This window comes from Miniopterus natalensis, chromosome 1 (assembly GCF_054644295.1).
Source record: "Miniopterus natalensis isolate mMinNat1 chromosome 1, mMinNat1.hap1, whole genome shotgun sequence".
NCBI classification, from domain to species: domain Eukaryota; kingdom Metazoa; phylum Chordata; class Mammalia; order Chiroptera; family Miniopteridae; genus Miniopterus; species Miniopterus natalensis.
This window is the reverse complement of record NC_142081.1, coordinates 105,091,118-105,108,804: the sequence shown is the minus strand read 5'-3', so window position 1 is coordinate 105,108,804 and position 17,687 is coordinate 105,091,118. Positions and strand designations below refer to the sequence as shown.

General features: G+C 32.9%; 1 protein-coding gene across 1 annotated transcript in view; it reads right to left on the bottom strand.

Moving 5' to 3' along the window:
• The window catches only part of MDGA2 (MAM domain containing glycosylphosphatidylinositol anchor 2), an 826,450-nt gene that overhangs the window by 38,939 nt on the left and 769,824 nt on the right, over positions 1–17,687 (bottom strand). Inside the window, exons 11-12 of the mRNA XM_087824881.1 lie at positions 4,600–4,777; positions 14–34 (exon numbers count right to left, since the gene is read on the bottom strand). Of these exons, the coding sequence (XP_087681007.1) occupies positions 14–34; positions 4,600–4,777 (199 nt within the window). The remainder of the gene's footprint in view (positions 1–13; positions 35–4,599; positions 4,778–17,687) is intronic.

Below are 17,687 nucleotides of genomic sequence, written 5' to 3'. Positions count from 1 at the left end.
AAAATATACTTACTCAAATGAGGATTAACAGGAGCTACAAAGAAAGCAAAAAATAATGTTAGCATGGCTTAAATGTCTTTTATCAATAAAAGTCTAATCAGTGTCTCATAGTTCTTTACCAAAACTTAATGATCTTCCCCACTGTGACCACAGAGAGTTATGTCTGCAATCCATTTTATTCTAGGGGATTGAATAGACCCTACTGTTCAGCAATAACAGTCTGAAAGTACCCAAAGATCAATGTTTAATAGCATGTGGAACTTGTCATTTTCCAAAAAATGGAGTTGCTGACCTTTTATATCTTAACTAGAGCTAAGGAAAACACAGAAATCAAAAATGAGGCTGACAGTAGGCCAACATATAATCTAGATATTTTAATACTGAAAGCAATTATCCAACAGATTACACCTTAGTTGTTTGGCTGTTATTTACTTCTGCTGAAAATAACACCATGTATATGAAAATAAAGCAATCCTCATATCACATCATATATGTGTCCTAAAACAAATAGTCACTTCAATGCTTCTTTGGTTAATTACATTCATACAAATGTGTACACAAAAACAGAGTTTTCAAATGCTAAGCAACATCTTTGCATTTTTGTACACCAGAAGAAATATTTCTTAAAAAACTGTGTTCACAAAACAAGTACCAATTGATTTCTTTACACACACACACACACACACACACACACACACACACACACACGAATTTTATTGATTTTTATTTTAGAGAGAGGAAGGGAGAAAAACATCAATCTTGCACACTCTCTACCCAGGATCAAGCCTACAACCCAAGCATGTGCCCTGACCAGGAATTGAACCAACAACCTGAGCCACACCTGCCAGGGCTACAATTGATATCTAACTGAAACAACAGCAAAAATATATCTAACCTAAAAGACAAAATGGTTTCTGTATATATTGATTAATCATTTATCACTCAGAAAGAAAATTCCATTCTGAATGAAGGACAGCATTATTGTACACTCCCAAGATTACAATGGGCAGTTATTCTAACCTGCAAAAGTTTATGTATTTTGTTGTTAATTTCTAGTGTTTGATATTAACCACTTATGTTAAATTTGGGACATTATTAGTTAAGTATGAAAGTCAATAAATGCGTACACATGCACAAAACATGTTCATATATAATTGTTACATTAGTACATTGAGATCAATTTAACAAAAGGGTCAGTTTTTCAATTACATACTTTTGCTATCCATATACAGAAGACAGATCATTCTCATTAACTGTTTTTCTTATTCTGTATTCCTCATTAAAAATTATGAAATAAATAACATGCAAAAGGGACTATACATTTACTAGTTCCATTGAAGTGGAGAAAACATAATTATTTTTCTTGCAAAATATCAATGTATTTTAATTTGAAAATTAATTTATAAAAATTAAAATTATTTCATAATTAAAATAATATAAAATTGTCTATGTATTATCTTTCAAAGAAGCAAGCATTTCTGAATTATAATTTAATTCTAAGAAATATGTAGCAACTACAAGTAACCTCCGATCAGACTGAATTTTTATTTTAATTAATTAATTAATTAATCTTTTAATTGTTGCTTACTTTTAATATTATTTTGTATTGGTTTAAGGCCTACAGCATAGTGGTTACCCAATCATATACCTTAAAAAGTGTCTTTCCCAATATTTTCAGTACCCACCTGGCACCATACATAGTTATCACAATATTAATGACTATATTCCCTATGCTGTACTTTACATTCCTGTGACTATTTTGTAACTACCAATTTGTACTTAATCTCTTCACCTTTTCACCCAGTCTCCCAACTTCCTGCCCCTCTGACAACCACCAGTCAACTCTCTATGTCTATGAGGAAAGAGACTGAATTTTAATTGGGTACTCCTATGATAATTTTAGTCAACAAAGTTACTATAAGTAGCACAATTACCCTTGTGAAAATTTGCCATTCTAAGTTTTGAGTATTGAGATGAATTTATTTTTCTTCTTTCAATGGAACTTACATGTCTAATTTCATATAAATGGCTATATACCATTAAAATATATTTTACCCATTTCTGTATTATATAAAATTAGTAAATTTTAATGAAAATATTTATAATTTTAATAAGTATGCTTCAGAATGCAAAGATAAAGAAAACTGAAACTAAACATAATATTTATTTTCCAGATTTATTTTTCATTTTAGTTTGTTGTCTCATATTTTTCAATAAGAACTACTGAGTTCAGAAAGTTTTTTTTCTATATCTCTTTAATAAGTCATAATAATTTCAAAACTAAGCAAGAAAGCATAGATACTCTGTCACTGAGTGACAAGCCCTAGTTCTCTTCAGAGTTTATCATTTCATAATTGTTTAACTTTATAAGACACCAAAACTTCTTGGATTCTAATATATTCATCTTTTAAAGAAATAAATATTAATACATAGTTTCTAATAACCCTCCATGTTAAATAGTCTAGAGTTTTATAACTCAGGGGCAAGGAAAATAAACATTAGATAAGAGGAGATGTTGCATTATGTGCCCACTACCCAAAGTCCAATTACCTTCTGTCACCTTATATTTGGTTCCCTTTACCCTTTACTATTTCCCACCCCCTTTAAGTGGGGGACACACAATGCAATATAGAGATCATGTATAATAGAAATGTAAACTTAAAATCTATATGATCTTATTAACCAATGTCACCCCAGTAAATTTAATTTAAAAATAAAGTAAAATAAAGATAGGAGATAATGATTCATATTTTACAAACTTTAGAAAAATATACTGGGATGCTATCTAGTTCTCTGACCAATGGAATCATGGAAGTGATTAAAAAATAACAATTATTCTGCATAATATTTATATCACTAACATAAAAGGTATATTTTTAAAGGACCACATTTTAAAAAAAAAGATACGCAGCGATTCTAATGCTTTTACATTCCTCAATCTTTAATGAATGTTCCACTCTACATTACACAGGGTGGGAAAAATGTAGGTTTACAGTTGTGAGTATGCAAAACACAATTTATTCTTGTATTATTAATTATTGTATTATTTTCCACATGAAAAACTGTAAACCTACTTTTGCCCCAACCTGTGTATCTTAATCTTTTAATGAAAGTTGAACATCAGGCCCAATATACTCTGACTAATGAGAAAAGAATGAAGAAAAAAGAGTGGTTTAATATGAAAAAGAAGCTTTAATGAGTCAGTAGTTTAACTTTAGTTCTTATTTTTGACAATATTCACTCTTTCATAAGTAGGAAAAATATACTTAATGTTAGACAGAATAGAGACCTTCAACTACAAAAAAATTACATTTTATTATCTTTTTAAGTCAAACTCTGATAATAACAAAAAGAAAATAATATTTAACTGGATTAATGAAATAAAATATGAAATATATTGCCACTGATTCACTCAACCCTGAAAATACTTGAACAGTTCTGAAGCTAGTCATTGCCGTTGTTTCCACTTTTTAGATAAAGTTTTTGATCACTATTTTTATTTTTTAAAGTTTTATAGCAATTTTAATTTTTGTCAAGTAGGACATGTAAATAGTGCAGAAATATTAAATGCTTATTGTTAATAAGGTACACTCTAACATACAGACACACATGAGCATTCAGATATTTTTAACATTAGCAATCTAAAAGAAAATAATGACCAAAAGCGTCTACCTAGATCTCCTTCAGCAATAGGTGAGTGGATGAAGAAACTGTAACACTTATACAATGGGACATTATTCAACAAGAAAATGAAATAAGTTTTCAAGCTATAAAGGACTTGGAAAAACTTAAGTGTGTATTGTTCAGTGAAATAAGCCAATTTGAAAAGACTGTGTGGTGTATAATTCCAATGTTTTGGAAAAGGCAAAAAGGTAGATAATAAAAAATGAATCAGTGGTTCAGAAGGTTAGAGGAAGAATAGAGAAGCAAATAGATGGAGCAGAGTGAATTTTTAGGGGAGTGAAAACTATTTTGTGTGGTTCTGTAATGGTGGATAAGTAACATCACACACTTGTCAGAATCCATACAATTGTAAACACAAATAATAAACCCTAATATAAACTATTTACTCTAATAATAAAATGTCAATATTGATTAACCAATTGTAACAGTTGTTGATTCTAATGTTAGCTGTTAAAAATAGGGAAAATTATGTCGGGGAGAGGACATATATAAGAGCTCTCTATACTTCTCAATTTTATGTAACCCTAAAACTATTCCAAAAAATAAAGTCCATTAGTTTTAAAAAATTAAAAAACACACATTTTGATCACATTTGCTAACTTTTCAATGATATAAATTTCTAAGCCATTAAGAACTTGAAAAATTAGAAATTCAGAAATATTGCATCATAACTTATGGGATAGAAAATAAAGGGATATTGCTAACATTATTACATAGGTTTAATGTTAACTAAAACATTATTCTACCTCTCTACATTTGTAATAAAATATTACCATTTATGATTAAGTTTTGTAGGGTATTTTTGTTCACTTGGCTAAATTTTAGGTTGTGTTTAAATTCGGTAGATAGCAGCAAGCTGCTTATTTCAGAAAGACTAGCATAAAAATAAATACTTTTAAATAAAAGGCTACTTACCACTATATTTGATGACACGAATTGTTGAATCCCCTTCGCCAAATTTGGTGAGAGGTGTTAGCCGAACTTCATAAGCTTCTGGTTTAATTAACTCAGTCAAATTATATGTAATTAATTCTCCTTTTTGAATATTTCCATTTATTTTAATCTCCTGTTCCCACCAACGCTGTTGTCCAGCCTGAAATCAAAATAGTTATGCAATAATGTTCCCAGTATTTTATTCTGAGGTACTTGATTGTGTTGTAACCAAGTGGGGGAAAAACATTCTGAAACTTTATTAAATAAGAAAGCTAATATTATAAATACATTTTATCAAAGTTCAAAAGAGTACATTTTTATAATAAGCAACAAATGTTGCAGATGTTTGCATATAATTACCAAATTATCACAGAATAGCCTGGCATATAAACAGATTTAATATGTCATCTAATATTAAGAGTAATTAAGAGCCTAGCGGGCCATAGCTCAGCTGTTGAGCATTGACCTAGGATCCAGGAGATCGAGGTTCGATACCCGATCAGGGCACCTGCCCAGGTTGCGGGCTCCATTCCCAGTTGGGGGCGTGCAGGAGGCAACCGGTTAATGACTCTTTCATCATTGATGTTTCTATCTCTCTCTCTCCCTTTCTCTCTCTGAAATCAATAAAGATACATTTTTAAAAAAAGAGTCAGAAAGATCTACAACAATGGTCTATTGAAGTCTATTGAAACCTCAATTTTGAGACTTGGAGAGATAAATTTACTTCTTAATTTATTTATAGCCAACTCATCTTTGGCAAAGAAAATACAATTGAGCAAAGACAGTCTTTTCAGCAATTTTGCTAGAACACTGGCAATCACATGCAAAATATTGAATCTAGGCACAGACATTACACTCTTCACAACATTTAACTCAAAATGAATCACAGACCTTCAAGGAAAACACTACACTACAAAACTCCTAGAAGACAACATAGAAAATCTAGCAGGCCTTGGGCTTGGCAATGACTTTTAGATACAACACCAAAAGCACAATTCATGAAAGAAATAATAAATTGGACTTCTTTAGCTTAAAAATTTCTTAGTCTACCAAAGACATTATCATGAGGATGGAAGAAAAGCCACAGACTGGAGGAAAACATTTGCAAAAATACACTGATAAGGAACTATTATCCAAAATATAGATATAAAGATCTCTTAAAATTTAACAATAGGAAAAAAACAAAAAACAACAACATTTAAACAATGGGCCACAGATTTTTAACAAAAAAGATGCTTCACGTTATATGTCATCAGAGAAATGCAAATTAAAACAAAATTGAGTTACCCCTACACACATTAAAATACTCAAAGTCCAAACATGGACAACATGAAATGCTGGCAAGGATGTAGACAACTAGGAAATCATATTCACTGTTGGTGGGGATGTAAAACAGTACAGCCACCTTTGGAGGATAGTTTGGTGGTTTATTTTACAAAACTAAATACGCTCTTCCCATATGACCCAGTGATTGTGCTCCTTGGTATTTACCCATAGGAGGTGAAAACTTATGTCCACAGAAAAATCTGCTCTTGGACATTTATAGAAGCTTTCTAATTGCCCAAACTTGGAGGCAACCAAGATGTCCTTCAGCAGCTAAGACGAAAAATAAATAGGGCTACAACCAGACAATGGAATATTATTTAGTGCTAACAAGAAATGAGTTTTCAAGCCATGAAAAGACATGGAGGAAGCCTAAATGCATATTAATAAATACAATAAACCAATCTGAAAAGGCTACATTCTCTATGATTCCAGTTGTATGACATTCTGGGAAATGCAAAAGTATGGAGACAGTAAAAAGATTAGTAGTTACCAGGAGCTAGGGGAGACAGAAGGATGAGTAAACTGAGCACAGAGGATTTTTAGGGTGATAAAACTACTCTGCGTGATAAAATAATGGTGAATATGTGTATTTATAAATTTTCCCAAAGCTATTGTATGTAAAATACCATGACTTTACCATAATGTAAGCTATGGGCTTTGGCTGATAATGATGGGTCAATGTAGGTTCATCAGTTTTAATACACATACAACTCGGGTAGAGGACGCTGATTTTATGGAAGGCTGTGCACGTGTTGGGATATATATGGGAAACCATTGTACATTCTGCTTGATTATTGCTATGCACCTAAAACTACTCTAAAAGAATAAAATCTAAAAGAATTCTGTTGTGCTACTTTTATAAATTCCTGTTCTTTGCATACATTTTCCTTTTCCTTTTATTTATGTAACTATTACAAGTATAGTTGCTGTATAATATGTATCTGATCTTTGTACATCAACATAAACGGAAAGCGTAAGCTTCACATTCACATTGGTTCCCCTTGCCTCCCAAATCCTACAGGGGTGATGCAGAAGTGCCCAGTGGATTTTACAAAGAACTTGGGTTTGTATCACTTCTGAGAAACCCTGAACTTAAGAAAGCTTAGTATTTTGTAATTGATAGTAACCAAACCTGCTCCGGCATCATGTAAGAGCGAGACATTATATTTATTGCACTAGACACTGAACAGACTTTCCTTAAATTCCAGAGGGAGACACTATGTCTATATTCTTAGGATGTTTGCTATGCAAATGAACTTGAAAAGAGAGGCTGAAATAAAAAGACAGTGTCTCTGCACAATGATATGCAAAAAAATCAAGAGATCCACAGAAAACTGCCATCTAAAAATATAGCCTTGATGACTATGTAAAGTGGTATAAGTATGGAGAGCAATTTGTCAATAAAAATATATTACCATAAGAACAGATAAATTCTTGTACACAAGGAAACAGGAATACTCATGACATAGAAAACAGAAAATAATTTAAACATCAATAAGAGATAGAATAATCAGACTGTAGACTCTTCATAAAATGTAACACAAGATACAGCATGAAAAGTGAACTCAAGCTACACACATCATCATGGCTAAGTTTTACAAAAGTAATATTCAGCTAAACTTAATTTTGAAGCAGGAATATTGTAAAATTTAAGTTTAAAGCACGAATTTTGAAGAGAAATATATATGTATAAAGAAATACAGAGAATAGTAAACACTATGTTCGAGATACTGGTCACGTGGGTAAAGAGAACATCAAGACGAGGAGATGGAGCTGTGAGGGGTAAAGAAAGGAATTTTTCTGGTGCTGGGGCACTGGGCGTGTGCAAATGGTTGCTGACTGGGATGCCTGTAATATTTCTCTTTGTTTTTCAGAAAATTGTAGAATAAGAGATAGGCAATGGTGGATTTTCTTAAATTCTTTATTTCTTGAATTCTAAGACAGTGCTCTCTTGAATTGCTTCCTACATCTACATCTGTGGCTGCTCCTCATTCTCTTACAGAACTCCTTTTCCTTTTTCTGAGTTCTAAACGTGGGTGGTGTTCGGGATTTTATATGTGATTTTTTTGATACTCTGTATTTATGGTCCTCATATTTAGGCATGCCGGAGAGTCATGGGACAAATTCCAGCTCTTAACCACCAATATTTCTGCTTCAAAGAGGCCTAGAAATATATATATACACACACACATATATGTAATATATATTATATATAATATATATATATATATGTAATACACACATATATATATGCAATATAACTTTATTTTGTCAGTTTATTTTGTTCATTAGATTCCACATATAAGTGAGATCATGTGATACTTGTCTTTCTCTGACTGGCTTATTTCACTTAGCATAATAATCTACAGTTCCCTCCATGCTGACCCAGAGGATAAGAGATCCTTCTTTTTTATAGCTGCAGAGTATTCCATGGTGTAAATGTCCCACAGCTTTTTATCCACTCTGTAATGATGAGCACTTGGGCTGTTTACAGATCTTAGCTACTGTAAATAATGCTGCTATGAACTCTTATGTTCACGTATTCTTTCTGATTTGTGTTTCAGACTGCTTAGGATATATTCCTAGAAGTGGGATCACTGGGTCAAATGGTAGTTCCATTTTTAATTTTTTGAGGCAACTCCATAGTTTTCCATAGTGGCTGTACCAGTCTGTATTCTCACCAACAGTGTACTAGGGTTCCTTTTTCTCTAAATTCTCAAAAATAGATTTAGACACATGGAAGCATGCAACAGACTGAGGATTCTCAGAGGGAAGTGTAGTGGAGGGAGAGATCAACCAATGAACTTATATGCATATATGCATAACCCATGGACACAGGAGTGAAGGCCTGGAGAGGGGACAGAAGTGGGGAGGAGGGGAGTCAATGGGGAAAAAAGGGGACATCTGTAATACTTTCAACAATAAAGATAAAATTTTAAAAATATATAATTAAAAAAAAACTTTATAAGACAATTTGTATGCAGGAGCTACATTTGGGGAGTTACATTTGGGGGGGCACAGTTCAGTCTTGCTACACTACCTCATTAATACTAATGGCTTCTTCTAACACCTCAACATTGATTGCTCCTTAACTTGTATCTTCAGGTCAGATAGTTAAAAACAAGAAAACCCTACTGCATACATAAGTCCTTACTATGTGCCAGCACTATGTTAACTGTACAATATTTATTATTGTATGTAATCTGTCATGACTCCTGGTAGGAAGAAACTAATACTAGCCCTGTTTTATAAATGAGGAAACTGAGGCAGAGGAAAGTTAATGTAATTCTCTTAATGTTGTACAGATTGAGAGTAGCATCTGAAAAATTTGGTTACACCCAAAATTACTCTTTCTGGCATCACTTTCTCCTTGACTTCCTAGAATTTATCTCTCCTTTAATTTTTTTACCAGAGCCAATTTACTTATAATACTGTTATAGTGTTTTTTGCATATAGATTCTAAGGCAGAAACCATTTCTTATTAATTGTTATACCTACAGTGTCTGCTCATTAATTTGGTAAAGATGTGATGAGATTAAATTCAAGCATAGTATATATTTAACTGACCCCAAGGAGTGCAGCATGAAACCCAACTTTGTTAGTAATAACCACATACAATCACTGAATTTAAATACACTGGTGAAAATGGACATAGAACTTAATTGCACAGTAAGTACTTTACTCATGCATAGTTGATGCTGTATACTACCAAGTTTCTCTCAGTTTTCAAGGCTAAAGATTCTATAATATAATGTGAATGATAATTTATTTCACTGTTTTTAGATTTTAAAATAAGATGTCTTGACTAAAGGCAAAATTCTGTTGTTTCAAAAGATAGATAAAAGTAGTTTAAACTCACAAAAACATATACAGAATAATTTGATATTTTACTATTACCTAAAGGCTCACAGGTTTAATCAAGTTGTACTGTTCTGAATGTTAATATAAGTTTAATACTACACAGTATTTGTAGTACATCCCAAGGGGAGGAGGTGGGTATTCTGTTGTGACAATGAGAGTAATTTTAGTTAGCAGGTACATTATTGTCATTAAACTTATCATACACTCTGGAGTACATAACTTCACATGTGTATTGAAAAAGCAATGACTTTGATCCCAAGTCTTTAAGACTTTGATGAAAGCATATACTTCAGCAGTTGAGGATTGAGCAATTAAATACTTCACATTGTATCTCAGTGATCTGTGCAAATGTAAAAACGCAAAAACTAGATGCAATGTTTGCACATAGACTAAGAAAATGCACTATTAGTCCACTGTTTGGAGGTAATACCACAAAACCTCAGAGAACATAGGACAGAAAGCATAACTGGAAATGACAGCCCCAGATCACACCCATTAGCGTGTAGATTTCAAAGTAATGTGTTGAACATTTTAAAAATTTCTATTTTTAATTTTTTTTTATTTAACTTTTTATTTTTCTTGGAGATATATTCCTTTCATATGATTTAGGGGGTAGCTTCAAAACCTAAAAATCTACTCGGAAGCATTTTATGAAAAGCTGCATTTTGCTGTCTTTACCACTGAGGATATTCTTGCAAAGGTTTCAGAAGGAGAAATCATATTATTTATTTTTTATTTTAACAGGAATAAAATTAGCTCCTTCAGGCAGACAGAAGGCTGCAACAGATTCTGAAATGTGAAAGAAGAAAAAAAAAAAAACCTGCCATTTTTTCCTTTCCTTCTGGGCTGCAAACCTTTTTCAGCACTTTCAGTGAGAACCTAAAGGAGAGTGCACCAACCAAATACCAGGCATACCCACATGTGTTCCATTTACTGTGAAGTAACCTTATAAGAGTAAGCTTCCATTCATATTTACCAGCCACACTGCTAGTAAAAATGATAACTGATCTTAAAAACCCAGGTATTACAGAACCTAATCTATACTTTTATGATTATCCCACAGAGTATAAACTAGCTAAGATAACATTTTAATGGGTTAGAATCCAATTGCCTTATAACCTCAAATAAAAGTGACATGGGTCTTAAGATGCACTGCTAGTTTAATAACATATTAGGGGGTAAAGGGATAATAGGTAACATGGCATTAAATGTATCTTATTTCTACTTACCACTAACTAATAAGAGCATCACTTATCCATTTAATTACATACCCTTTCTTCTATCATTGCTACAAATTTGAGCCTCATTTGCTTCACATTCAGCATAAATTTTTCTAAATTAGAGTCACTTTTTCAATCCCCGGAAATATTTTGGTTTTCATTCTTTGCTCATGATATTAATGCCCTTAGAAGTGACAGTATATGTTTTTAGATATACAGATGTTTAATATTTTTTGTTTCCCATTCTTCTTTGGAAGCTGTATTATTTTTTTATGTCTAAGTTAAAGTTAAGTAGCTTTTCTTGAAGCTAGCTTGACACTTTTGACAGATTGATTTATGACCAATCCTTCAGTAGATTATATCAACATCTACTAACTTTGAAATTTTGTGCTATCTCCTGAGGTATGTGGGCAACATTTGTTTCTCTCTGCATTTGCATTGTCACAAACATGATAGGTCATTGTAAAGTACAGAATATCTTTTGTCTCTCAGTGTAATCATACTGCATATTAAAGGTTTTTAGAAAGAATTTTGGGATTTATGTTTAAATTAGAATTCAGAGAATGCGAATAATGCAACTGTGGTGACAATTAGGTAGACAGATATCTATAGAGAATAAAGTTTATATATACACAGACAATGATATCTGTTAAATAACTTTACTGTCTAGATGCTGGCAAGTTCATTTTAATAACTAGCATATAATTGATTCTAAATATGGAATATTAAAAAAGCGTACTGGGATTGAAGAACTGTAGCAGTTCTGTCTTTCAGCACAAATGACCTGGTATTTTCAGTAAAATTCAGTAACAGCCACAGTGACACTAAAGTCTTTTGACTTCAGATACATCCTCATTATTTAACATAAATAAAGGAATGTATATATTTGTGCATACTTTAAATTTAGACATCCATAAACAAAATATTAAATGCTACCTAGTAGGGATCCAAGTTAATAGTCGGGATACTTAATTAAAAATTATTTAAGTAATTATGGTTCATCAGTATGATGTATGTTATTATAATTATAACACTATGTAGAAACATGGAAAATGTGTAGGATATAATGTAAAGTTAATGTAGCCGAGTACAAAATGTAAACAACTTGGTTGCAGCTGTGCAACATACATAAACCTTTGAGAAGTTATTCAAAATAAAAATAGCTGTGTTAGGTGGTGAGATTATGCATGACTAGCAGCTCCTCTGGTATTATATTAAATAGCAGTAGAGACAACTATAGCAGTATTAACAGCAACAACGAAGTGAGTTATAAAGTATGGACCAAAGTAAAATGAGCTATTTTTTAGTCTAAACATCTTATTTAAAGGAGAAACTATTTGACTAATATTTCCAATATTTGGAAAAGAAATGAACCATAATTTTTCTGAACATTGAGTTTGACAGCTTGAAATATATACAATGTCTAGAAACTGATTTCTGAGGGTGAGGCTCAGAATAATGTTACAGCATGACTTCGAGGAGTATTAGCTATATTCAGTAGTAATTAGAAAATGTGTGAATTTTATAACCACCCATTTGCTTCTCCTAAAAATAGAATATTCTTTATTTTTCTAAAATTGAATTTGACTTAATTCATTTCTGATGATTCTTGCCAATTCAAGTTAAACTCAATGTGTTTAAGATTTGAACTTGATAAACTCAAGTTTAAATTCAATCACTTGGAGTACTGGGTGCTACCTGGGGAAGTACTTACATTGGGGCAGGGGCAGAGAAATCCCACCCCCCAGCTCGATGTTCCTGTCAACGTCTGGTGCTTGGGTTATTTGTTTCCTGCTGACATTCTCTCAGACTTAGTCAGCTTCATTGGGCCTTTCTTGTCCTGTGCTAATGTCTTTTGTTTCTGTCTTCAGGACTGCCTTCCCCTTGGTCAATATTTCTATTCAGTCTGCATCTTTCTTAGACAAGCACAGGTTCTTTGCATCTAAGAGCACTATTTCTACCCTTTTAGGAGGGTTGGTGGTGAATCCTGACTGCTTCTCCAGCAGGCAGTGAAGCAAAACACCAGCCAGGCTCCAGTCTCTGAAAATCAGCCTCAATTGTGCTGCTTTGCTACTCAAGGGCTCCCCAGCAGGACTGAGCTCCTGGGAAAGTTTTGCAGTCTCCCTGAGCTATGTGCGGGAGGCGAGCCCACACTGTTCCTATTCAAGTGGGTTTAGGTGCCTCTCTCAGGGAACTTCTAGGGCTTATTCTATTACTCTTCTCTCACTTTTACAAAAATATTCCTCATGCCTCATCATTCTGTGTATTTGCATTAAAATTTGTCCCAGCATTTTTATTCTTGACACAAAGGCTTTTGTAACTCAACACTTTTTCTCTCGCAACCGCCTCCTGCCCACTTCCCATCCCACAAACTCCCATTTGATTTAAAGCCTAAGCTTTCAAGGCTACTGTTTTTGCTTAGATTTTATAAAATTGTTTCAAAGTTCATTTGCCATTTTTTAGTTTTGTACTAGCTTGTGTTTGTGTGTTTTCACCTTCTTTGATCATAAACCTCAGCCTCTTTTATTGTAATTTTAAATAATGATAAAGCATCTGATAAAATAGAATTACAAAAAATTTTTTAAATGCATAGTTCAAAGTTTTTAACTTACATAGTACACTAAATCTCCATTTAGCTTTGAGTGTCTTGAATGTTATTCCTTATACTATTTCTAATTTATGATCCTAAAAGCAAATAGTTAACTGATTACAAAAAGGTACAAAGTATCAGACCTCAGATAAAGACAGCATTGAGTGAGCCCGCAGCTTCCATGGACTTCTGTTTTTCTCGCACTTTGGAAGTTTCCTTTCCTGGTCTACCTTAGTGAGCCACTGCTGTCTGCAGGGATGTGAACTGGAGATGCAGGGGAAGACTCTGGTAAACATCACTGGTGTAAAAATGAAACACCTTGCAAATATATTTTAAGAATGATTTTTAAAAATGAGAACTTAACATTAGGCACATAGAACAAAGTTTTCAGTCACAACCAAATGAAATATTCTTGCTCTGTGATTACAGAAGTGGAAGAAATACAAGTAGAAGAAAAATGGAGCCTGAAACTGTCTAAATATATTAGGGTGCTTTAATTTAAAATCAAAAAAGGTAGTGCCAAAACAATTAAGACAAATATTAGAACAGAACTTTGTGTAAGAGGAGTCCTTTAGCACCCTGAGAATTTTTAATGTTTATACAATAGTTAAACATTAAGTGAATGGGTTAAAAACAAAGACTAGCATTATACCTAGTCTTAACTACTTAGTGCATTTTAAAATGTTATTTCATTTACAGTCCTCATGTGACTGTTTAAAATATATTAGAAGAGGTACATGAGAATATTTAAAATATAGCTGTCAACCAATGGTTGTTGGTGCCAATTCAACGCCAACAGGAGTCTCCAATTTGGGATGCAGTCAAGAAGGAAACTTTGTTCAATGAAAACGTTCAATTTTGTTATAGCTGAGCCAGGTGGCCCTGGGGCCAGGCCCCTCTCTGGGTATATAACTCTGCTCTGCTCCTCCCTCAGTGCCAGGCTGCTTTGCACTGCACTGTTCTGGTCAGCTCCACTCCACAATGTCCACTTGGCTTTGCTCTACTTGGGGCCTGTCTGCTTCACTCTGCTCTGGTGAGACATCAGTTTTTCAGCTCACTCAGGGAGATGCAGTCTTCATTATTCAGTGAAAACAAAGCGTGCTCCTGAGCCAGACAGGAGCTGGCTTATATGAACAGAAGCCCCTGCCCTTGAGCCCTGACAGGTCTGTCCTCATGCAAATGAGGACTCCAAATCTTCGCAGTATGATTAGCCCTGAAAGCACTGCCCCGATTGAACAGAATAGAGCTTCTCTGAATGGCTGGAGCTGTGCAGCTCCAGCTGGATGAGGAAAGCCTCAGTCCCATTGGTTGAAATAGGATTCCAGGAGCTCCTTGTTAAGTGCTGGCTCAGGTGGCAGAAACACAGTGAAGGCAGGCAGTCCAGCAATGGCCTCTCCATGAAGTGCAGTTTGTGTGAGAGGTCCCTGTGCAGATACAGCTGCTAGGTTCTGTTTTCTTTGTTGTTATTGTTGTTTTTAATTTGAGCCCAGTTAGCAACCAGGAGCCCTTCTAAGTAGGTGTCTTTTTTTCTCAGGTTCACATAGCTAGTATTTATTGAGTAACTACTATATGCTTGGATCTGTTCTAGGCATTTTTGTCATACTTTGTTTAATCCCAAACAATTCAATGAGGCAGCTACATAATTAACTAAATTTTATCTAAATTATTATATTTTCACCTATTTTAGTAAAATGTGTAGAATTACTGTGTTTTAAAAGAAAAATATCAGGAAAAGTAAAATAATAAAAGTGAAGAGAAAAGGTAAATCTTGTATCTCAGAAGACATACAGAACAAATTGAATGTTTAAATGAATCTTTCTAGCCTTCATTTCCTGCTCACTGCATGAACATTTTAGATCCTTTGTGACATACATGGAATTTAAAAGGTAATTGCTAAAACTTAGCTTCAGAAATGCTCAAGAAAACACTTTTTAACTTTATACTTAAGTTTTATGAAGATAAGATAAAATATTTTTTCTATTTTATGGTGTTAGTAATACTTTAATGATAGATTGTAATCATGAATTTATAAAGTATATTGAATAATATAGTTTATAGAATTATGATTTTTTGAGTTTATAAGGTTTAATGTGTAACAGATAAGGCACATGGAGGTAAGTTCAGATAAATCTTGATGCAATAAGTAATCTTCTACAGATTATAAAAAACAGTATATTTTTATTTAAAGGGTAGAACACACATAAAATTCTAGTAATGACAATTTCATCACACAAAAGCAATTCCCTGATTATAGGACACTTTAAAATAATAAGATCGATTTCCTTTTATACTGTAATTATAATAAAACACTTTAAGGTTTGAAAAGGGAACAAAATTTGAACATTTGAAAAAAGTTCTTATCTAAACTTAAGTAAATGTGTTACTGTATATTAGAACTGCATGTGGTGGTTTCTGGCTCAGAAAAATTGTCACTTTGGTCACAGTCGGGATTACATATTTCTACCTGTGGGGAAATGGTACCATTATGGGAAACATAAATTTTCAAGAAACAAGTGACAACTCTGCTAAAAATGGAGTATAAGATTCTTTTAAGAAACATAATAGTTATTTAAACAAATAAAAATGTAGTTACAGTACATTCATTTTTCAACACTATAATTAAATTTCTAGAACAATATTGACAACTAAAGTGTTCTTTACATAAGAATTAAGAAGTCAACTGAAAAGATTGAACTTATATGAAGATTCTCTTATGTGATTTTAGTACAAATCCTTCTAAATCAGGCTTCCTCCAATTCATTGTTATCCCAACCAGTAAGGTGTCTAAATGATGACTTCTGTATAGTATGTTCCTTAATTCAACCACCAGACATCAGAAAGGCTGATCTTTTAAAAGTACACTTGATTTATCTCCCAAAGTTTACGGAATTGCAGATTGGGATAATAGTAGGGGATACTCAACTAAAGTATTTTTATTACTAAGAAAAATTAAAAATAACTACCAACTTTTTGCCAAACATTGTACTAAAGATTTTACAAATTATTTTTCATTTAATCCTTATAAAGATCTATTGAAGTTAGTATTATTATCCTTATTTCTTCAGTTAAGGCAACTGAAATTTAAAGAATTGATAAAATTTCCCAGGTCACATGGCTGGTAAGAAGCAAAAGAGATGATATAGGAACCTAATATTGTCCAATTTCAAGGCTACCCACTTAATCTTAATAACTGTCCTCCATTTCCTGTTATTGTAATTGCTGTGTTGTTTTCACATTTTTTTTTCTGACAAATATGTACCTTATTCACATTGCCTTAGAAAAGTAATAAAGGATTTTTAAACTAAGGAAGGCCTAGTTATGTTGAACTGAATTACATAGCAATAGATGATAGACTAAGATAATTGATCTATCTGTAGGAAGAGGGTTAGTCATACAAAAAGCTTTTGATTTTGTGAGTTCTGACAGTTTAAGAGAATTCAGATTCTGCTTTTGAATTTTATTACAGCACTCCAGGGAATGTATGTTCTTGTGCACTGAGTTCTGTACTCATAACTGTTATATAAATCATTAAGTGACAGGGTATTTCAATATTGCTGCAGGGAAGAGTTTGTGTGTGCTACTGGCATATCCCCTCAACCATGCATTTATTACTTTCATCCATTAAAACAAAATAATTACATCGGAAACCAACCAAGAAACCACGTATATCACAAAAAAATAATCATACTTTAACAGGTAATGATATATTACTATGGAAGACAAACTGGTTTCCGATCAAATTTGGAAATAATACAGTCTAATTATTTTCTTGTCTTGCTTGGATCAGCAGGTGAAAGAACACCTCAATATACAGATTAATTCATTGTAGATTTTAGTCCTAATAAATTGGAATTAAGCAACTCAACTAGCTTCTTTCTTTATAGTTTTTCCAAGATATGCACAACAAAGGAAACCATCAACAAAATGAAAGGACAACCCACTGAATGGAATTATGTATTCACCAATGTGGTACATTTACATCATGGAATACTATGCAGCTGTAAAAAGAAGGATCTCATACCTTTTGGAACAGCATGTAGGAACCTGGAGAGTATTATGTTAAGCAAAGTAAG